Source organism: Telmatherina bonti (genome assembly GCF_933228915.1).
Source record: "Telmatherina bonti genome assembly, chromosome: 9".
Taxonomy (NCBI): domain Eukaryota; kingdom Metazoa; phylum Chordata; class Actinopteri; order Atheriniformes; family Telmatherinidae; genus Telmatherina; species Telmatherina bonti.
In genome coordinates, this window is record NC_136627.1 from 19,039,680 (window position 1) to 19,064,293 (window position 24,614).

Below are 24,614 nucleotides of genomic sequence, written 5' to 3' on the forward strand. Positions count from 1 at the left end.
CACATCGAATGTGTGCCACAATCAAAGGTAAAGGAGGTCAAATTAAAGGATATTTGACTTTTTTTTTTTTCCAGAGATGACTTTTTTTTTTTTTTTTTTTGAGGGGGAGGCAGAATCACATACACAGAAGAAACTTATAATTATGGATGTTTTTTTTTTTTGTTTTGTTTTGTTTTTTAGGAATTATGTATCCCTGCATTGCTGTTTGTATGAGCACATAACCTTGTCTCAGCATGTTGTGTTAGTCACTGTCTTCTCTCTCATGGGTCTCAGCCAGGGAGCTCTCATCAATATTCTCCAGGCTCTCAGCATGTTGGATGCTCAGCTCTGAGAGTGGGATGCTGGGCAATGTAGTCTGTTCGGGGTAGAGCCAGGGCTTGAAGCCTGGGTTATGTCTCTTCTTCCACTCTGAATACTTCAAACAGGCTTTGTTGATCTTCTTCATTGCCTGAGAGTACAAAAGGAGACCAAATGGGAGTCTTATTTCTTCAGATAAGCAAAACTGGGATGAAGTAAATACAGCCACTAAAAACCTAAATGGCCCTTCGGAGGCACTGTGGCACTGTTCAAATGACTTGGGTTGGTTTGCTTTTTTTTCCCTCTATTTGATTTCTTTTTAATATAATTTTGACAAGCTGCCATTTTCTGAGTAATGTAGCTCTCAGGAAAATATTTTTGTGAGCAATAACAGATAAATAAAATAAAAAGCATCTACATGTTATCAGATAGGTAATCTATGGCAATGTAAGGCTACTATAATTATTACAAATTCCCATTATTTAACATCATTTTGTCAATATGTTGAAATGATGACATGTCAGGGATTTGCTGCTTCTCTCTCCTTCATTAAACGAGTTAAATAAGTCACGTGACGGCTTTTTTTAAATCACATCCATCATGATGAATTATATAAAACTGTATTCATGGCCTTTACCAAAGACACTGCTACAGTATGTATCAAGATGTCTCAGTCAGCTGCGCTGCTTGTGTGCACTGTTGGCTTAAAAATACAACATAAATCAAATTGGTTCCTGGAAACTGTTAATATAAAATAGTTCCTGTGTTTATTCTTTTTGTTTTTGGCAACCTCTCTTAAAGCTTCTTGTTACTGCCGACGTCACCATGGGATTCACACAACCCAGGTTTGTCTCTAGAGAGGCTATTTGTCAACAAAAACACAAACTCTCAAACCACAAATACAGTTAAAAGAGAGGTTTCTAAAATGAGCTGCATATTTTTTCCTACACGCAGGTTTTTCACTGCAACAATGTGCTATTTGTGGATTACCACATATACTGATAAACATACTTACAGGATCCATGTTTAAATATGCACAACTTACCCGAGGAGCGAGGAAGTGGGAAGACTTGTTGACAACCCACTTGGGTAATGAACCTGTAAATAGAAATGGAGTGTGCAGGGTAAGATGGATAAGAGTGCAAGAGTGACAGAGAATCAAAGTGAAAGAGAAAGATGAAGAAGGAGGAGGTGTAAAGGAGGGGTTTTAAGTTTGCATCACTACATGTCATGTCATCCACTTCAAAAAGTAGCCAAAAAACACACAATACAATCAGGAATTTACATAGATTTACACAATTATTGATGCAGAAGGACAACAGTGAAGAGGTAAATTAGAAAAAACATAGAGAAGACAGAAAATGAGGAGGGTGATGAGGAAAGCAGAGGAACCTGGTTAACATGATTGATGAAAATGTAAAATACTCCATATTTCATACCGTTATCCTGATAGCATAATTGCCCAAGTCAATTTTTAAGGATTTATTGGGGATGATGCACAGTGAATAAGCAGTGTTAGAAAAGTAGAGTCAGGCAGATATAGTAATTTTGCTCAAGTATGACTTTGACAACTATGTTGTTAAGCTAATGATATGGTTACTATGACAACTCATTTTGGCATAAAGCCAAAAAAATGAATAATTTATAGAAGAGCATGCACTGAACACCAGGCTGAGTGAAGAAGTGTATGCATGCATACATTACATACAGCCCTGAGAGCTGTTAATAGGCTGTTCATTTGTCCCTTTGCATATGTATGTGTGTGTTTATAGGCGGGCATGTGTATCATTTACCTCGTGGATCTACCTGGGCCAGGTAAGTGAGGGTACAGAGATTGGGTCCCTGGCTCTGGATCATGTAGCCAGTCTGAATGGAAACAGCTCGCACCATGTCCTTTTTAGGAGGGTATTTCTGTCAAAATGAACACACACAGACAGATAATTAGACAAAAACATAAACTGACAATAGATGGAAGCCCCTCCTCTATACCAAAAATTTCTACTCATCTAGGTAGAAATGCATTTTCTTTTTATTCTTTTCTACCTTGGTCCTGGAATGCCTTCTAGAACACATTAAAGCTGAATAGTTTGATCCCTTTTGGTCAACTTAGTGAACACTTTATCAAGAACTAGTTGAACTGAGGACTGTTAATGCTACTCTTAAGATGATCTGATGTGTTTTGAATCTGTTTCATTGAATTGTTTTATGGGCTGCTTTTGCGATATGTTTGTGTTGACTGCTATAGTGTGCCTTCTTGACCAGGTATCCTATTTAAACAACAGTTTCATAAATAGAAAAATGATATATTTTCCCTGAATGCACACCATACATAGAGCCTCTGACCAACAGAGATTAATAAACAACAGTCAGCTCATCAAATGGTCTCAAATGTTTGCAAAGTAGACACACAAGGATGTTTTTCTTTTTTTGTTTTGAAGCTACTGCAGCTTTCTAATTTAAATGCACCTCATTTTAGCCTACAAATAATAGGACAAAATACCACACACGCTGCTAGCTCTTTAGCTATTCATGTTAGATTATTACTCATGTAAATGAAGTGAAGTAGTGCTTTGCCTGTATTAACTGGGAAAAACCAAATGCAGAGCACTAAATAAGCACACACAGCAACGGAGAGCTTAGAAATGTTATCAGTGGGATACTTCAAAGAACTGTTTTATCTATTTCCAAATATTTGACGTGCATTTTTGGTGACTGTGCTTCTCTACTTATAGGTTACGTTGTAGGAATTTCTGCTGACAGCTCCAGCGTTTGTGAATCATCTGCATGTTTCTGGGAAATCAGATATGTTCCAAGCTACTGGATTTTTTTTCCCCTCAAAACTGGAACTACAGGAAATCAGAAGCATTTCTCAAAACACTCACCAGGATATATCACCGCCTATGACGAGAACACCAGTTTGTCAGCTTGTTTTGCTCTTCCTTCAGGAGCAACATGTACAATATTTCAAATTCTTGTTATGTAAGTAGAGTTGTAAACATCCCCAAAGTTTAAAGTAGATCCTTTCAACCACGTTATCTTACTTTGTTCCTTACGGAAAAATCTGGTTTATTTTCTCAGAAAAAAAAATGGTTATTGGAAAATCTGACATGCTGGTAACTTTAAGAAACTACCAGCCAATATGTGGTTGGGAGGTAAAAAAAAAAAAACTTAATCTGGGGTAGGGATATCTAAGTTCTCAAGAGCTACTTCCCTGTAACTTTTAGATGTTCCCCTACTATGATGGAAATAAAAAGCAAGCAAACCTTCTGGGCACTGACCCTCAAGGATTGGATATTTATGAGGGAAAAAAGGTGCATATATATTTATAATGTAGTCCGGACCAAAGTGACTCCATAAACCAACAAAAAAAAAATACAAACAAAAAAAATAATAACATAATACTCAAAGGCTCTCCTGATAAAGCAGCACTAATCTACACAGAGGCTCATTCTGCAGTGAAACAACTACAGCTGCCCACATCCGTTGGATGGTGGATTCTAAAGATCAGGAAACTTCTTTTTTAATTATTATTATGCATTTCTAACTGCAAGACTTTACATAATTCAGGACCAAGATTAAAAATAAATTATTAGAGTTATCTTAAATTGAACTCCACAAGCGCCCCAGTTCTAGTGATTAGCAAATAGTTATGGCTAAACACACAGACCCACTACAAAAAACACAAACACACACACATACGCACAGTCTATTATGTTTGTAACCACTGATGCAGGAATGCGGAAGGCAAGGCGGAAGTCAAGCGCTGACAGTCACATGAGAGGCATTATCCTACTATAAACATTAAACAACTGTAAAAGGAAAATAGGTGGAAAAGGAGAGAAAATGAGACTGGGAGACAAATACAAATAATTGTAAATGAGAGGGGAAGAAAAGAAGTGTAACCAGAGCATTTTTAACTTCAATGGAAAATAATCAGCAATTATTTCAATAACTGTTTTTTTTGTTTGTTTGTTTTGTTTTTTAGAAGGTTTATTTTCTTTAGTATCACATAAAAATAAAGTGAATAGCCTTTCTATTTTTGAAGCTTTTTTCCTTTAACTATTAAACAAAAGTAAGTTCCTTTTCAGACATTTTGTAACCAGAGGAATTCGTCACACCAGTAAATAACAGAAAACTAAGTTAGAATATGTTATTTGGTAAATGCAACTTATTTTTGTTTTGTTCTCACTGATGCAAACAAGTTCTTTGACTCTTTGCAGTGCTTTTGATGTACTTTGCCAAAAGCCACTTTGCCTAAGTCAAGACAACCAACAAGAGCCAATCATTAGTACTTATACTGTTGCTATTTCTTACCTACACATGCATTACAGATTCTTTTAGCATGAACAGCTTTATGGGACAAAGCTGAAGCACAGCAGAGAGGGATGGAAGAGAGAAAAACCTACAAATTTTATTTGTAGACATTTTTACACATGAACAATTTGCTTTGCAAGTTCTGTTTCAATCAGTATTGGCAATAATCTGACTGTTGTTGCTCCTGTGACAAGCTTTTACAAGAGATAGCTCTTGTCCTCGTCTGCCAGTTAGAGAAGAGAAACACCGACATAATGCCAAAGAAAGAGCAAAGGTTTCAGGTCTGCTTCCAAACTGTCACTCACATGGTCTTAGAGCTCTCCAGTCACCACGTTTGTTTTACTGGCCATTGGCATTTAAATTAGCCATGTTCTTAGAAAGCATGATCTGAAGCCAAACTAATAATGCTCAACGTTCAGCTGAATCCAATTAATACTCTCACAGTTAAACTGTGTAATCTACTGTATCATTGTCTAATGTAAAAGCATCAAAGGGAGCATCGTCCTATCTCTTTGGAATGGTGCCCGTCTGTCTCTTTCCTGGATGGACCTCTTCTGTCCGAAGAGCATTTTAATGACCTTAAAAAGCTTTGTAACGGCACGTCTGTACACACACGGCTATGTGTTTGTCTCACAGTGCAGCATTGGCATTACTTTATGCACATATAAAGGTTATGGAGAGGGTGAGTGGGCAGGGTCTGAGCATGTGCACACCATGTATCTCTGTGTGCATGTATACTTACTGCATGTTTAACTGAGTAGTTCATTATGATGTAATCCTTCCCTATTGGCAACCAGGAGCGAAGTGTGATGACATCGCGGTTCCGAAGAGGTTTTGGACACTTCCCTGTAACAAAACAAGATCACTTAAGTGAACACGTCATGTCTGCATCACCTCAGAAGCTCTAAATTGTGAAATCAGACATAAGACATCTTGCAAGTGTACACACATACATGAGTAGTAACCGACATCTGCATTGACTGTAAGCTTTCCGATGTCAAAGGTCTCGATGATATTTGAGTCCCATTTCCTTCTGTATTCGATGTCATGGAGAACATCATACATCGTCTCAGCTGACACATCTTTACACACCATACAGCACTGAAAGGAAAAAAAATGACAGAAGCAGAGTTTTCATTAAACATTTAGAACACAGTTCAGATATGCAAACAGAGAAAATAAAGAAGGTCTGTGTAAAGGTGTGGAAGGATTTTGCATTGGAAACACATACAAATAGATTTGGTAACAGATGATGAAATGTTTAGACATTAGATGGTTGGAGACTGTAAGTGCCAGCAAGTGGAATGGGAGATTGTGTTCATGGGTGTGTCAAATCGAGAAGAGAAATTATCTGGGACAGACTACTGATAATAGAGAAGTCCCTGCTAGACTTGTTTACCTGCTGTTGTTTTTTAACAGAAACAACAGACAGAGCAAAGTCTGACACAATTATGTCAACTAGCCTGCAAGAGTCAACAAGTAGCAAGGAGCTTCGGGAGCAACAACTTCAAATGTCAGCCGCAGTTTCGAACAAAAGGTGTCAGACTAAGCTCTGTAAATGAAATATACATTCATCTCATCTTTCAACCCAAATCCAATAAAAACAGCAATAAATGAGTAGTTCATGATTTATCCATCCACATGTTTTACCGTTTATTTGTTTCTTCTTGTAGGTGTGCAACATGGAGTCATGCAGACTCCGGTCTCTGTTTGGAGTAGATGACAATTCACCCCAGGCAAAGAGAGCGCTGAAACCCTGGAGTGTAGGTGTTACTACAGTTACGAGTACCAGGGGGAATGAGTCTTAGTAATAACAACATGGTGAAAAAGGGAAGTCAGTGAAGCCAACTTTTTTTAAATGCCAAAAAAAGTAACGTGCTTCCAATAAAGGACATGAGGAAAAACCACTGATGCAGAAAAAGAGAGAAAGACGGTAAGAGCAATTGAAAATTAAATGTATCAAATCTGTCCCACATGCTTTTAACTCCTATTATGAATTCAATCCTCTAAGTTTGAGGTTCAGTATGGACCATCTTCCCTCTCTTGTTCCCCTATGGATTCATTTAAGAGAAGTATTACCTGCTTTTGAAATAGGTGATTTCATTTTGGTCTTTGATAACAATGTTGGGAGATATACAATGAGCTCAACATCAGTAACAGCACAAAATGTCTCTGATGATTAAAAATCTTTTTAGGTTTTAAAGAATCTCTTTCGCTTGCAAATTGCCGGACACAACCCCATAGGCCATAAGGAACAGACTCTAGTAGTGGAGTGTAGTGAGCATAGGACATCGTAGGGCATAGAGAGGGCACTCTGAATAAAATGCAAATACACAGAGTGAAATTACTTTCAGATATTTAAAACTTTAAAACTTTCTATTGAGAAAATAAAAAACAAGTACAAAGAACACTGATTATTCTGAACATGAGAAATTCTTGTACTTGTACTGGTAAATAAAAGGAACCACATGGCTTCTTTTTAGCCCAGCAGCCATGATAGTAAAGGAATGCATTAATACACACAATAGAAGTAACAATCATCTGTGAGAGCAGCATTAATACTGAATTATATATGCAGGTTACGATGTGTTGCATCAGGTGTCATCTTTTTCATACAGAGCTTGGCTTATTTCTTTGAGACAATGCCAGATCATATTTTTTAAATAACCTTCATTTAAAATAATCAACCATTTTTCACAAACCCCTTCATTAATTTTGGAATGATCCTCTCAGATCAGCCTCTGCCAGAAACAAGTGAACAGAGAAAGCTCCGCCCCATGTCCTGCCAACAGGCTGCGTCTGATTGGTCAAATGCTAGGAGTAGTTATACTGAGCAGTGAAGGTGGGTGTGGTTTTCTTCTCGTGAACATGCACAACCTAGAGAAGATGACCAATCACTGAGTCCCTCCCAGGGACGTCACTAAAATTTCCAAGTAGAAAATTCTCTCCAAAATCAATCATTTCTGTCACCACGGACACCAACTGTATAGTGTACTGGAAAACTTAAACATGCGTTTAGGTGATTAAAAACAAAAAACCCCGCTCATATGTCTGATGAGTATTCAACACTATAACACTGTAGAAAGCTCAGAAAGCTACAAATAGCATAGTAGAGCCCCTTTAACAAGGCTATTTGTTATGAATTGGCTTGAAACTGATGTGTCTGTAAAGTTGTGCGATACAGATACAGTTTTTAAATTGAATTGGTTTCTGTTGTGAAAATGATCACTGACTGTACAACTACATAATACAGCACGTCAGTATCAGGGTACATCAATGATTTGTGGTAAATGACGAAATGCATCACAACCAAATCTAAAATTAGCTAAGTAACTTAAAGACTGATGTAAATGATAAGTTTGAATAATTTGAGGAGGATGTAAAATTAACCACTGTTTTCAGTGGTTAACGATGTACAAATAACAGCAGTTCAACTGATATACCTTTTTTAATGTCATCTAATCATAAGTTTAAGAAAATTTAATCATAGATTTAGAATTAAGAGTCTATTCCACAAACTTTACATCAAATAATCTTTTATTTCAGTCAATGGTCTAAATTCAGTGAGGTTATTGTCTTGAGATTACATATTATTTTAGTTCTAAAAGTCAAGTGTGTGCACTGAATCTGGAAGCTATAAACACTTGTTGTCACTGAGCCATAATATAGCCCTCAGGACAAGGAATAGTCTCATAAGACATCACCATGTCCACTTAGTCAAATAAAATCGGAAATTAAAATGACATCCCAGATTACAAAACCCTGGCCATTTGCAGGGAAATGTTCAGTGAGAACAAAAAGCTGGTAAGTAAATACAAACTAACTACAGAACACAAAATTGCACAGAAAAGAGTTGATAGATCAGTGCTGGCTGGTTTTACATAATTATTCAAACTAATCAAGAACAGGAGCTTATTTTTGTATCAAGGTATGAGAAACAAATGGAAACACTGGTTACAATCTATTTTTCTCCACATTCACAGAATTATTAAATCTATCTTAATCCATTTACCTTCATAATAATTCATTAATTTCTTTTATGCATTTTATTCATCTACTATATCGATGTAACATTTTCTATTATACCAAATATAGTCACTTCTGGCTTAAAAAAAGAAAAAGAAACCCCAAGATAATCCACACTTATGTGAGTTAAGACCAACATCTGTGTCAGGATTTTGTTTTCATTTTCATTTTGAAGCAACTATATCTTGTTTTTTTTCTTATGCATGCACAGTTTCTGTCTGGGTAACAAACAGCACTGTTCAATGAATCCTTTGCAGCTGCTCCATCCTCTCTGCTGATAGCCAAAGCACAAAGAGGTATTCCCACTGAGGTAACCAGTGTAAGTGAGAGAGCTGTTCAGCCCCTGAATATGACCAGCTGTGTCAAGAATCCAGATTAAAACACAGAGCGTGTCACTTAATGTGAGATGGCGGTGTACTGGCTATACAGAAAGAAATTTCTGCAGTTATTTGACATGCTTTGAAAGGCAGCATGTTTCATATCCTACCACAATCCTTCCTAAACTTAAACAAGTAGTTGTGATACCAAACAAGTAGTTGTGATACCAAAAGCAAGGAAACCCAGAAGTGAATAATTACACAAACACATACATATCAAAACAATTGTGACTAACACAACACAAATTTTAGCTCTTTCATAATTAACGCCACATCGCTGGGCAGGAAAGAGGCCATGAAGAGACAAACTAAACAGTATTAGAGAAGGCAGCAACATGCACAGTGTTCCTTTGAACATTCAAACATGAAACCCAGTCAAACTGACTAATTAAATAAGAATCACAAATTTGTAAGTGAATAATAAATTTATAGTATGAGTAAAAAATAACAAGAGAAAACTAACAAGAAGAGAACAGGAGAGAATTCAGTCTGTCACAATGTAACAAGGAGGTCTCTTTGTTTAAATGAGATTAGTGATTGTAGAGTCATCTGATGCTGTTTTGTTTTAACTTATGCAATGTCAATTACTGAGGACTATCGTTAATGCCCTTACAAGTATTTTCCAATTACCCAGAAATGATACTGTGAATGTTACGTTTGTGAGAAACAAAGGCTGCTGGGAGGCCTAAACTTAACCAAATGGTGAGTTAAAAAGCAAGTGATGCCAGAATTAAACAGTTACACGGTTAAGGATATTAACTGTTGGGTTCATAACTAAACAAAACTGAACAGTTCATTTATGAGCCACATCTTAGTGCAATTATAAAAACCACTTAATCAAAACAGATTATCATATAATAAATGGTGGGATGGTAAAGTGTGCATTCCAAATGCAATTTTGTATTTATTTTACAGAAAGACAGTGGAAATGTTTTTCTAATAAACTGCCATAAACGGTGTGTCCGTACAAGTGAGGGCTCATATTTTATAACTATGCGTGAGTGTGTGCGTATGTGCAGACGGAGTAGCAAATTACTGATACAGCAGGTCAGGAGAGGCCAAAGAGAACAATAGATCAGTTGTATCTACAGGCAAGCTGAAAGAGGAGTAGGAGGACAACAAGAAACCAAATGAAAAAGTGAAAGAGAAGAACTAAAGGAGGCAAAAGACATTCAGTAGAAAATGAAGACATACAACCAGCAAAGAACATGTGTGCATAATTACATTACATACTAATTTGGTTGACGGAACCGATGAAGCAGGGAGACGGGGAAAGACAGAAGAGGGTAAAACAGAGTTCACAAAGACAGACTCCAAAGAACATAAACAAATAGATAAACAATGAGTATGTATGTTTTGTTTTCATGCCTGTCAACACCATAGCATCTATCCACTTGGAACACCCAATGACCTTCTATCCCACTCATCCAACCCACTCCACCCACTTTCCATTCTCTCCTTTTTCTCCGTCATCACACTTTTGTTCTCTTCATGCCACTCTGCTCTTCTACCCCTCCCTCAGTCCTGTCAGCTCCAATCATTTGTTTCCATGGGGGTTGATACATGATTGTGGAAGACAATTATGAAGAAAAGAAAAACTCTTCAGAGGGTGCTAATGTGATTCAGAGCTGGGCTTCCCTCTGTGTCAGCATGGGAGAAGGCAAACCCAGGAGTTGAGGGTGTATGTTTGAGCAGGTAAAGCCCACATTGTGAAGACATCTGTTTACACAGTCCATTAAGGGACAAAAAGCAGGCCACTAAAAATGCACATGAGAAAATGTAAAGGTAAAGGCATATGCTTGGGTCAAGGCTTGTACAGTTTGGGTGGATGATTGATATGCTGGCCAATACTTCCTGATCAATCTGCTTGCCACTGATTACAGATTCATTTAAAAGAACAACGATTACATGTACAAATTTTTTGGGTGTGTTTCTTTAAGTCAGTCACATCTATAACCACTGGGTTTTTACCCAGTCTTCAGTGCAAAACGCCCTCCTCGTTCTGATAACTGGTTGGGTTTGACAGGTAAACTTAAATCTTTAAGTCATATTTAATATCTTCAGACTAAAATCTGAGTTTTGACTAGGCCATTACAAATGTTTTGCACCAAACAACTTGGGTATTACTTTAGCAGTATGCTTCAGATCATTGTGCTGTGGGAAGGTTAACCTCTGTCACAGACACGGTTATCTGAATAACTGGAGCAGGACTCCTTGAGCTTTTTCTGGTTTGTAGTACCATATATCATTCCTCCAGTTCAGAGCAATTGCCCAGGGTTAGTGGTTTAAAATTGGTCAGAAAAAGGTGTTGGGTTTGCTCCATGAACAGAATCTTTTTGGTAAAAATAAATAAATAAATAAAAATTTTAAAATGACAGTGTCATCTGACATAAAGGACTTCTTTTCTGTTTAGGGAGACTCTCATATGCCCCAACAAGTACCTTTTGCAACATATGCAATGCCTTTTCTTTCTTGCTACTTTTTTGTAAATTATTAAGAGTATACCTTAAACGTGTCCTACAAACAGACACTAAAATGTCTGCTGTGGAAATCTGCAACTCCTTCAGGGAGTCTCTTCAGTCTCTTCTCTTATTAATGCCCAGCTTGCCTGGTGCCCAAGCTTTGGTGTTCTGCCTGTTCTTGGCAGGTTTATTGCAGTGTTATTATCTTTACATTTCCTAAAAATAAACAATCTTTAGTTTATGGTGTTCTTTTCAAAACCCTGACTTTAATCTGTACTTCTCCAGCACTTTGTTCCAGTCCTATTCAGAGCTTCAGGTTTCATTGCATTGCTTACTTAACATTTTAAAATCTAAGGTCTACTGACTGGGGCACTTTAAGAACAGATGATGCCAAAATGGCCAAATTGGAGACCTTGTCTGAACTGTCTGTACTAAAACCTTTGATTTTATTTTGCTTCACTCTATTAGAGTCAACCTTTGCAGAGATAATGTTCGAATACTGCTCTCAGATAGAAATGTACATCTTCAGCTGCATCATTCCACAAGGATTTTTATATTCTTCCTAAGATGAGCCTGAAATTTTTTCCAATCGTGCTATCTTTATTTACTCTTCATCAACATATATACATTACTGAAATTTACACATCTTAACAAATCTCAAAAGTTTTATCTTTACTGTGACTCCAAGAGTGTTCACATGAGCCTTGTTGCAGAGATAAAGGCACTTCATTATGGGTGCACTATGTTTTTTAGCAGAGGCCAAACAGACAGGCACAAGTCTCGTTACGGTTAATGGTGTTCAGACTCTGGGGCCTTTTACAACAGATCATTTGCACACAGGTGGACTTCACTGAACTAATTATGTGACTGTTGAAGGCAACTGCCAGCACCAGACCTTGATTCAGGACTTCTATAAGGGAGTCATTTGGTGCACAATTTTCTGTCTTCATTCCTTTCTATTTGTACTGTTTTGTGTAAATCAATTTTCTAACATCCAAAAACAAATCTATTTCAATTACAAACAGGTGCATAAAAATAATCCATGCAACTAAAAGTCAATTTCCTGCCAAACAAATACTACTAAAATATTTCAATTCATCCACTGCACGAAGTACAACTTGTAGAGGCTTTTCAAAAACTAAGACCCTTTTGTTGGTGACTTAATAACTGCATCGTTTAATTATTTCTAATCTTTAAAATATAATTCCACACGTTGTCTACAGTTGGAATAAAAAAAATCTATTAAAACCATTAAGCCACCACTGAGATTTTAAAATTCTTTTTTGATAGATTTAAGATTGTCCAACCTTTGTTGTGTGAATCCAACTAGTGTTTCTATGTGTATTGGTGAGTCAAACTGTTAATTGTAAGCAAAACAACTAACAAATTGTACAAAGTCAAATTTGTGATAATGTGCTAAAAAAATTAAAAAATTATGATGATGTGTGTTTGTAATGGCAACTACTGTCATGATACACAAGTCTTTGTTGACACATATAGCAGAGGCAATGATAGTTATGATGACGAGGCTGGATTATTAGCCCACTAATGGTTATGATGATTGCCAGACAAATTTTATCTTGCAGTCTTTCGGGGGGGTGGGGGTCTGGGGGGGTTGTCCTGTTTTGATTGCAAATGTATAAAAAGGAACAGGCTGGGTGGTTAAGTGAAAAAAAAAGTGTCAGTCATTTGTCATGCATCAGCAAAGACATACTCTTTCGATATAGTCTATAAATAGAAGAACTATCTCTGTGGCATTACTAACCACCTGGCTCTAAAAGCATGTACAAAAACATATTGACTCACATCCAGTAGTTAATGTGACCATTTGCAGAGAGGGATATTGTGTGTGTGTGAAAGACTGAAAAGAAAAGTAGATACAAATAATGCATACAGATAATGCCGTTCCTGTTGCTGTCATATTTACTCACAGTGGCCGTTATAGACAGAAGCCACACCCAGGCATTTAACTTGTGCAGTTTTACTGTTTGCAGACTGCAGCTGTCATAAGGAAACACACCTATCCTACATGAAAAAACATCAATAAGCAAATCTCTACTCTTAATATACAGATACATGAAAATATTATTCTCTGCTAATCCAGATATGATATACCTCTGCAGGACACACAGGATATACCCCAATGAGTTACAATGGCAAATGAGGCAGATTTACACTATCTTCAGTAACCATACACAACTCTACCCATACAAATAACCTGTGTGTGAAGTAAAAACATTGATAAACATAAGAGGGATGGGGGTTCCCCTGATTATGAAGATTACACCCCATATGCACACAGACACACACCCATATATGCACACTAGTTTATTTAGCAAAGTAAACACCTGGTTGTACACTCACGCTCTTCAAACCCGGATACACCAGCAGGAAAAGAAAGCTGCTTCCAGGTCTAAACCTTCCCAGTTTACTTACTGATCTGACCAAAACTGACATAAGGATCAGATTACTGCCAGTTGCTGTGGGAAACAAGCCAACATCAGAAGCAGTAAAAAGAGATTATAGTAGCTGCTGCCAAAAGTGAGCTTTAAATGTAACTTGATATCTTTTTTTTTTATCAGTCTGAATGATTTCCAAAGGGTTTAAGGTCTCAGTTGCCCTCACCATGAATCTAGATTCTTATAAACTTTGACTTTGCATCCTTTTGTGTTCAATTTTAATCTATATAGTTTATCATCACAGAGAAAAAAATCTACATGTTTTGCCACAAGAGTGTTGTAAGAATGCTTTCCATATCAGCTTCTCCCTTTCTAAATGACTAAAACTAATACAGTATAATTAATAGCAGCCATTTATTTGTTAGATAGTAAGCAGCAACTGTCCATAGCAAAGAGTGGTAACTTGTTGTCCTAATCATGCCTCTACATGGACTCCACAGACTTAAAGCTACATACACGAGACAAATTGCCAAGGCAACTATTTAAGTAGATAACCCAGTTTACTCTTGCATACTTTCACATGCCTGTCACATTATCTACCCTAAAGAATTATCCAGAAACAACTAGATGTTTCAACTTCATGGACTTTGCATTATTGATAGCAATTGTACTCTGATGTAGTTATGGTAGCAGTGGGCCATTTAGTCAATACAGTATACAATACTAGAGGTCATCAGAAATGATGAGCCTAAAATAATCAATTCACTGAAGCGCCTAACTATGCAGAACTTGCATCTCCCCTTCAGGCAGTGAGAAAAATAGCACAAATACTGTCACTCTAGGCTTGTGACATTTGCACCCACCACCAATGTCCTTCTTTCTTTTTCAATGCTGCATCCAGAGTACCTCAGATAAGGCAAGGCAGAACTTATAACTGCATCTTTTATCAACACCACAAATTTAATGCACAAGATAGTGGCAAAAGGGAGATGCCTGCCTCAATGTTTGCTTTATTACTTTCCCCATCAACAACAAACTCTCGTAGAAAAAGAAGAACTAAAGTGGCACAGAAAGATCCATCAGACATTTTTTGTCTGATTCCAAATATTTGAGTCTGACTTTTCAAAAAGCTGTTTTTTTCCTTCTTTTGTTGATGGAAGATTACACTGGATAGGATAAAACCCTGATCATTAAAGAAGTTTCAAAGAGTGAATCGGGTTACCTGACCTAAAATTCTTGAGCCTGCACTTCAGCACATTCCAATCTCAAATAAAAGTTGGTGTAAGGTGTCTCTTCTAAGTGTTGTACCTTGTATTCAATCCCTGCAGACTTGTCTCATAACCAGTTGACATAGAAACCAATAATACTTGTCCAGGTCAGTGTTTATTTAGCTGGAAATTAAGCTGAAGTTCACTGTGTAACTCACAATGGTAAGAGAGAGAGAAGCCTGAATTGTTATGATACATCACCACTGATACTGATCTGGAAACCTTGAACAGATAAGTCTCTTAGAAATAGGTGTGAGAAACATTGTTCTACACTTATTCACTGTACATCTGTCACATATCAATCAAATTGAGAGCTTTGTAGTTGTGCTCATTCACAATGAATAACTTCCTCAATGAGTGGGTTGAGTGTTAATGTGTGTGGTGTTGCCATCATAGCTTCATGCCAGTAAACTTCACTGGCAGAAAATTTATATATTACCTATATATTACTGTTACTGATGGATGTCAGCGTTGTCCAAGCTGAAAACCATATCCTTCCTTTGGCTGACTGATTGACAGTGGACTTTACGTATGTTTTATTAGATCAACAATACAATTAAAACTCATTAAGCTGCCTTTGTTGGTGCTATAATGTAAAATAATGAATAAATGTTTTCTTTTACTTATTTAACTCTTTCAATTAAAAAGAACTCCCTGCTGCCAGTACTACAGATTACAAATAGAAAGATGAAATAATGAATAAAATACTTAGCACTGATAGGCTTGGGCGAAATCTTTTGGGGAGGACTTGAAAGTAAAAGACACACATTTAATTTCACACTGCACATTGACAACCAGCTAGGTCAGTTATAATCGAATGAGATAGAGAGAAGAAGCAAGTCTTTGCATGTAAATAGCTGTAACCACATTTTAGCTATGCACTAGTGTAGCACTATTTCAATTTGAGCTTTTGCTCACTTCCCTTTTAAACGGCTCGTACAGCCTACCTATGCAAATCTAGTTCCTAAAAAAATCAAACAAGGTAATATATACTTATCACTTAATACTATGCTTTTGCACATAGATTTGAAAATAGCTTCACTAGTAGAAGATAGGATGTCTAATGAAAAATAAACCTGATTACAAAGTGGAGATTTTCTTATCTGTGCATCAGGGTCCAATTCACAACCCCACCATGAAACATAAAATCTGTTTACTATACTTACGTTTACAGCTATCTCCATTGTGTCATAATAATGGGAGATTATATGCATACAAGGGCACAATGAACAAGGTGCTCTGTCATTTTAAATGAGCTTTTAGAGAGTGTTGGAAATGGATCTGCAACTATGGGACCATGCGGCAAAAAGCAGGAGTTATAGCATGTCAGCACTTTGTATCATATGGGAATTTAGAAAGAGCACTTTACTGCCTGTTACTGCAGGGGTTGTTTCTTCCCATCCACTGTGCATTTGTGCAGTATTACTATTCCTGTGCTGTTTATTTCTATATGCTTTGAAAACTCATATCACATCTGTCAGACTGAGTGGGCTCACCTTAATTTTGTGGACGGACTTCCCTTCCTCCAGACCCTGTGTCCACACTGTAATCCCCCCTTTGCTGTAGGTCATGCTCCAACCCTCTTCGCACAGACACTCCGCCTTGAAGCTGGCGAAAGCCCGGTCGTCCGGGATGGTCACAGTCTGCCCAGACATGGCTCGTTGTCGAGAGGAGGACGGGCGAGCAGAGACGGGGAGGGGGTGACAGACTCCTGGTGAGCCCGGAGGGAATAACTGGGAGCCGGTGAAAAAGCGAAGGAAAACCTATGAACCTATCGATACTACTTCGCTTTCTGCACGAATAAGTTGTCTAATTCAATTTGGTCTTTGCAAGAGGCTTTAGTTGGCTCCACGGCGTCTTGTGATGTACTCCCAGTGTGTGTGTTAGCCTGTTCAGGCAGGTTCAACAACCGCAATCCACTCTGCACAAACTACTGAAACAGAGGTGTAAAGCACCGTCAGTCTCTCACAGGTGAACGCGCGATTCTAATGCAAAGATGTCCCGACAAAATGAGACGGACGTTTTTAACTGCGTCTTCAATTTGTTATTGTGGTTTAATAAGTTTCTGTCCAATTCAGCAGTCCGCAGAAACAGCTGGTTCTCTGACAAACCATATGTTTCTGTTTCCGCTTCTCACTATGCGTTTGTGTCTCCCCCTCGTGTACCCACCTTCCCTGCTCCCTCCTGCCTCGCTTTCTCTCAACAGTTTTTCTTTTTCTTTTACAAAAATTGTTGGCTTACAGTAATTAGCTGAGTGTCTTCATGGCTCCGTTGCTGCCGTGGCAGGTGGTGGACGAGATGCGGTGAGAAGAATTAAGAGGAGGAGGAGGAGTGACAGGAGGAGAAACCGGTGATGTGCCATAAAGCAGGCGATGCAGCGACACAGCTCCAGTTCCACCTCCCCGTGTTGCCTTTAAGGGTTCCTCGTAAACTTCATAGACTTACCTGTCACGTGAAGTGTTTCAGTTACTAATTTAATCGAGATAAATTTTTCCTTTTTGTTATCATGATTTCATGTTTTAAACATGTTTTTAATTTTGTTTTTCAGTATAAATAAAAAAAACCCACATCTGCCACTAATGCTATGGTTTGGGATTTCTGATTTTCCACAGGTTATCAACTTGGTGCAAAAAGTAAGGAAATTTGTGTTTGCTTTATTATTTCTTTGTTGTGACGATGAATTTTTAGGTAAACCTTGTGCCACCAGAAGTTTGTTTGTTCCCTTTTAAATTGTGCCATATTTGAAAGGAAATTTTCATTGTTGGATGAGCAGCAGAGTTGTGTGGGGCCCATGAAAACTTGACAAATTTTCTCTGCTGATACCAAACAGCTGGTTCTGCCATTAGTCTTGTTTTGAGCTTTTGGTAGGCTACTCCAGGTGCTGACCATTAGGCAGCTTACCTGACTGGTATTTCATTAGCAGATCCATGTGCACTGGAACCTAGGCATGTGGGGGAGCATTATGTTTAATGAGTCCAGATTCTGCCTACAGCAGTTGGATTGTCAGGCCAAAGTGTGGGTAAGACACAGAAAGCATTATGCTGATGGCTGTTCAGATAGGACAACAGCTTTTGGTGGAGGTAGTGTGATGGCGTGGGGTGTCACTGGAAAAACAACATTTGTCATAATTGGAGGCATTCTCAATGCAGAGAGATATCGAAGTGAGATTCTGCAACCTGTGGCAATCCAAAATCTCCTGATATGTATCCTCCAAAAAATGTCAACTCCTACAAAGCAAGGTTTGTGAGAAACTACCTCCACAATTGAGGATTGAAGAGAATGAAATGACCTTCTTGGAGTCCTGACCTTGACCCCACTTAACATTTATGAGATCAGCTTAGGTGTGTTGTTAGCGCAAGAGCGACCAACACAACCACAATGGATGAACTGTGACAAATGGTACTTGAATAATGGCATGTCATCCCATCATGTTTGTTAAATCAATATATTGTCAAGTTGCCAATATGTCTTTGGCACTATTTGCATTTATATTTATTTAGTTTGTGTTGTGTTGTTTTTATCTTACAATGTGTGCCTTTGTCATTACCTGTTGCTGTAACACTGTGAATTTCTCCTGTGGGGGGCTAATAAAGAATCATCTCATCTCATCTCATCTCATTTCATCTTATCTTGTGTCTTGTTTCTTAAGATATCAAACATCTATTAACTGATACTGAACATAAATCAGTAACAGAATAAGTCGTTGGTATTGACACAAAGTTTCTGTAACAGATTGGAGCCCTAAATTTTGACTTTGTGTTGGATTGAATTTTGCAGATAATCTATGACATGCTATAAAAAGAAACAGACACTGGGTGAAGAAGACAGTAGAAATAAGGAGGAGAAGATAATTAGTGTATATTGGTCTTGTGACGATGGCCGACTTGAAATGCTTTCTTTATGCTTAATAGCTGTGATGGCATCCAAAATTGCTAACCATAACATTTTATTTCAAATTGTTAAATTATGCTAGGTGGATTGATTTTTTGATGTTGTTATTTTGTCCCCTTCAGTAGTATTCCTACAAATGTACCAGGAAGACACTTGCTTTGCAAATTAATCAAGTTAAAAAGTCTGTTAATCCACACAACTCTACGTATGAGCTTGCATGTCAGTCAAGCAGTGAGTCTGTGTGCGTGTTTTCTCCCTATCACTTGTTTGCATTTTTGGATTCAAGCATTGACTTGTGCTAAATAAATATTAGACAGTTTGTTTGTGCTAGCCATGCACTTTCTTAAATATATATCTTTTTCTTTTGTACTGTTTCTGACCACTATCTAATCTACCCTGCAGTGGGTGATACTGTAAACTACCTTGGTTAGTTCACAGTGCTGTAAGGGTATGCTTGGTTTCTGTTGGCTGATATACTATCTGTTTTTAAGTTGGATTTTGTTTTATTTAATTTTTTTATTTCAATGTGTTTCAGTATCAAGTTGTCACCAGTCAAAGATAATGTACACTCCCAACTGCTGAGATCTGTTTAATGAAATTAAATGAACTGTAATGCAGTACATTTATGTCTCCTGTTCTGTCTTTCATCACGAGTGTGATGACGAGTCTTTGTGAGAAAGAGAGTATGATCAGGTGTGTGTTAGTGGATTTTGATATTTTATACAGAAGTACGTGAAGATTTTCTATATATTCAAAATGTGTTTTATTATTTAAAGCACTTTGCACTGCATATGTATAAAAAGAGCTTTGTAAATAAAGTTTGATTTGATTTGATCCTTTTCTTCCTTTCATCTCAGACTGTGTGGGCTCATAGTTGTTTTTCATCTATTTAATCTGTGAGTGTTTTCACACCTTTGAGAGACCCCTATAAATTGAATTTAACCTTGCATTTTGATCTTTATATAGTTGGTTTATTGTATATGAAAATGAAACAAGAATGAAGAAATAGACATTTTTTCTCTCTTAACAGAAACAGGTACTGACAGATACTGCAGAGTATTTGTCGTGCAACAGACTCTTGTCCAGGAAGCATCCATAGGACAGTCCTCAGCCACTCATAGCGCTGTGTTGGCATCCTTCCCTGAACTTGCTTTTCCATCAGACACTGCGGATTTAAAAAAAAAAAAAAAAACATCAGTGAAAACAGAACAAACAGAGATTTGGTTAAAATCAATATTTTTAAAAAAAACCTTACAGTTAATTGATTGGCCCTGAGCCAGGTACCTTTTTATTTTAATCTGTTTAGTTTTGTTGCAAGCGCTCCCATTACTTTTAGAAGTTTGTGGATATTGTGTTACCATTGTGCTGCTGTGTGGCATCCTACAACTTACCTTTTTCACGGCAATATGAAAATGTACAACACGCTATTATGTATTATTTACTGTAGCTGTAACCTATTTAACTGAATTGAGATGGATCTAGCAGAACTAAAACAAGTTAAAGAAATCTAGTTTCACCAGCTGTGTTTGCAAGTCCATTGTAAGTCATTAACTGTGGGGCTGACTAATCAGTTAAGAGACCATTAGTGATGAGTCTGAAACAGACACTTGAAGTCATGGGTTACAACATATAAAGGAAAGTAAAGCCAAATTAAATTAAAAAGTAAAGAAAAAAAACTGTAATCACAATCATGGCATTTTAATTGCCTTTACAGATGTGGACGGTTCTGACTATTAGGCCCATGCAGCGCTCAAGACTCTGGTGATGTCACTGCAGAGCCAGAGGGGAAGCAGTGTTGTAACACATGTATATGCTGGAAAGAATGAATATCAAGTAAGTCAAACTGGCTCTGACATCCATGAAAGGTGACAGTATATTTATGATGGCGGGGCATGTGAGCACAATAAGCCTACTGCTTCCATTTACCACGACCCATTAAATAAATGCAGCTGCACTTCATAGTAGGAAGGCAATCTCTGTGTTTGTTTCTTTTTTTTTCAGAAATGTTGTTCTGTTTCTAATAATCTTGAAGAAGTAGATATTAAAGAAGACCAATACTGCCCGCACCCCCCCCCCCCCCACACACACACACACAGACACCTTAAAACTTATTTCTCTCTTTAAGGGATATATCTAATTTATAGTATTGTCTTATATACTTGAGTGAGAGCACTAATATATGAATGTTTATGTATTCTAGCCTTCTGCTGCTGCACATGTCTAAAGGAAACCCTGAACGGGTATATTTATATCAGGCACATCAAGATAGGCTTATAGTGCAGGAAGAGATAAATATATGCAAAGCTGCCTCTAAACTTTGTTCTCTTGCCCAAGAACTGCTGAACGTGCACATTGTATTTAGTCGATGACTAATCAACAGTTAAATAATTAAGACTTTTTCACCGTGCACATATCAACAGATACAAAATAAACAAAAAATATTTGGAACAAAATAGATTGTTCAAAGTGGAGGAAGAGCAGCAAGTCTTCATTTATAGACTGTAGGAGGGCCTCTGCCAATAAGAGAGTAAGTTAAGCATTTAAATGAGATAAGAGGATTAAATATAGATAGCTGAAGCCAAGGATATGACAGAAAAATGTAAGCCAATGAGAGAGAAGACAGCTGAAAAATGGGAGAAAAGTCAATAATTCTAATAAATGGTTTTAAATGAAGTCTAAATACAGGTGCTAGTGTATAAGGCTATTGATGCAAGTTTCTCAGCAAAACAATACTGCTTCATAAGGACCATCACTAGGGTTGGGCACAAACAGATGCCAAGACAAACACATTTTTTTAATTTAAAAAAGTAAAAGATAGACAGATATAATAGTACTACTTAGATGTTGATTACATATTAAAAATATGATCACAAAAACTTCAAATAAAGAATGAATATTTGGAACAATTTATGTTCCTCATGCGGTAATCTAAACTGAACACCTTTAAGTGCTGAAAATGCCAATTCATTTGATTTTAACCTGAATAGTTATGAGATTTAAAAAAGTGTATTAATTCAGTAATTTATGTATTCATTTACTTATAAGAAATTAAATTAAAGTTATCTACAAGGTTTCCATATTTTAAACTTTTTATTGAAAGTAATGGAGTCCTTAGATTATACTGTTCTGCAACCCTGCTTTAGAATAAGCAGGTATTTAAAATGGCTGGCTGGCAGGCTGGCTGACTAGATGGATGGATGGATGGATGGATGGATAGATGGATGGATGGATAGATGGTTTCATTCATTCATTCATTCATTTAATCATTCAGTCATTCAGATGCCTGTGTAAGGTTTGGGGAAAAAGTCATTTAATTTACTTGATGTAAACAAATGACAATAGATCAAAGTCGGTCACTATGAGGGTTGACTCAGTATTCTTAGAAAAGGATATGAAACTAAATTGCTTATTTGTAGTTATTATAAATGGCATTTCCTGGCTTTGATGTAAGCCAGTGTGCTCAGTTATATATGATTTTGCGCCACCTGGAGGTCGTGGTGAACATGGCCAAAAGAGCTTGTCTCATCATTTCTATCAGTCCTTTTGAAAACGGTTCTACTCCCACAAAGAAGATGGAACACACCAGAAAAAAATAAGAAGAAAGGCTACCATAATAGTCTAATGAGATGTTACACTTTACACTTTAATCTATAGAATATAATTAATACATCATTAAGTGTTGAACTAAGGAATGATTTGCAAAAAAGAGGACCAACTATATTTTTGTTCAGCTATCTGGAAATTCTCATTCAGAGTTTATACAAAAAAGGCTCTCTTTGTACTATTTTAACAAAACTATTTTGAAACGACAAATAAGTACACATATTACAGATACAACAAAACAACAAGTTGGAGATAATAACATAATATATAACACAATATATGAAGAACTAAATTAAATAGTTTATACATCAGAAAAAAAATCATCATTCAGTTAATGGCAGGAACAACCACAGACATGAGAGGATCATATTCAATGCGACAATAAAAGGATAAAATTTATAGCAGATGGGGTCATCTGTGCTATTTGAAATATTTTCATGAGAATGAGAAAGCTTGATACTTTTCTAATGAGTTTAAGAGGTTTAAAAAGAGAGTTTACTTCTGTCTGGAGAAGGAAAACAGTGGCTGTTGTTTCAAGTGTTTGTTTATTAATAAATAATTTAGCATGTAATTGAAAAAAGTTAACCTCATATCCAAGAGGATAATTAACGTTTTTTTAATGTATTAATTTAAAGAAGTTAACTAAGTTCAGATGGTTATATGCGTTTTGAGAAGAGTTTAGAAGACTTTATTCTCCCACAATCGAATAATAAATGCGTGGATCTCTTTCTACTACCGTGACTTACATTACATGTCGTCACATCCGACGCTTGTAGTTTCCTAATTAAAACAGCATTTCCCAGAATGCACCGCGGATTCTGGTGACATCCTGGCGACGATGAGAGGTGAAACGGTTGTTTTCGTGCTGGTGTTACTATCGCCTCGTCAGCTGATAAGACAGTGGCTGCTACATCTGAATTAACACGGTGTTTACAACTAGAAATACATCCTCTGGAAATACGGTCAGACTCAGGCTTTCGTTTTCTCTTATTGGGAGTTTATCGCCATGCTGTCGTCTGTTCCCACTAGGCTTTTATCCCGAAGGTCGCGCAGCCTGTCACCATGCAGCCGTGTGCTCCAGACAAGCGCAAGCAGTGCCGCAAGCCAGGGCACCCGCGAGACACCAGCAGAGACTAACCGCAACCCCATCGTGTCCACCTCTCGGGTCTCGAGAAGAGGACTTTTGTCAGAGGAGAGCGCTTGTAACAGTGTGAATCCATCGGTGCAGTACCACCATCTCGCCCCAAGATGGCTGTCAAATCTGGAGAACCGTCGAAGCTCGTGGGCGGCTCTGGCCAGCAGGGGGCGCAACAACAACCAGTACTGGGAAGAGAGCGGTCGCAGCGGCGGGGGCGAGGGCCAGAGAGCAGGTGGAGGAGCCGGGCGTGCAGGAGCAGCCTCTGTCGGTGTGCTGTCAGCTGCAGCCGTGGCTTTCTGTCTGAGGAAAGACTCTGACAGTAAAGGTAAACTTTATCACCTTGAACAGCCACTAACTAGTATTATGTTAAAAATTATTACATTTTTAACACTTGTGAAAAGCTTTCCTTAAAATAAAAATGTGTTGTTTTTGTTGTGTGTGTGTGGTTTGTGTGTGTTTTGTCTTTGTAATGACAAGGGGATGCTCTGCTGGAGGCAGCAAGGACCAATAACTCTCAAGATGTTGTCAGGTACCACATGCACTCCCACACGCATACATAAACACGCACAGACTTCATATTTTAACTTTTCTTCTGTGTTTTAATAAGTAATGTTTGTCTTTTAAGACAGTATTGTTTTTGTAATACATTCCCTTAGTTATCACAAGCTAAATATTTATTTAATCCCAGACATAACAAGACTGTTTTTATGATGAGATGTACCTGAAATAAACCCATCTCAGAAACTTTTTGTCATTGCAGCTAATTATTATTTTAGAGTGAGTGCAAAGAAAGAGATTATAATAAAACAAAAATAATTTTCAACACTTTTGCTATATGT

The 24,614-nt window shown here is 37.4% G+C and overlaps 2 protein-coding genes across 2 annotated transcripts in view; one reads left to right on the forward strand and one right to left on the reverse strand.

Moving 5' to 3' along the window:
* Window positions 1-241: 241 nt before the first annotated feature.
* stard10 (StAR related lipid transfer domain containing 10) lies at window positions 242-16,798 on the reverse strand (the record flags this gene model as incomplete). Its single annotated transcript, XM_079247015.1, has 6 exons — window positions 242-448; window positions 1,343-1,395; window positions 2,091-2,208; window positions 5,354-5,457; window positions 5,565-5,712; window positions 16,640-16,798. The coding sequence occupies 6 exons, from the start codon at window positions 16,796-16,798 to the stop codon at window positions 242-244; spliced, it is 789 nt and encodes a 262-aa protein (XP_079103141.1).
* A 6,673-nt stretch (window positions 16,799-23,471) lies between these two features.
* The window catches only part of clpb (ClpB family mitochondrial disaggregase), a 34,201-nt gene continuing 33,058 nt past the window's right edge, over window positions 23,472-24,614 (forward strand). The window contains exons 1-2 of the mRNA XM_079246193.1: window positions 23,472-24,100; window positions 24,253-24,304. Coding sequence (XP_079102319.1) covers window positions 23,644-24,100; window positions 24,253-24,304 — 509 coding nt within the window. The 5' untranslated portion in view covers window positions 23,472-23,643. The remainder of the gene's footprint in view (window positions 24,101-24,252; window positions 24,305-24,614) is intronic.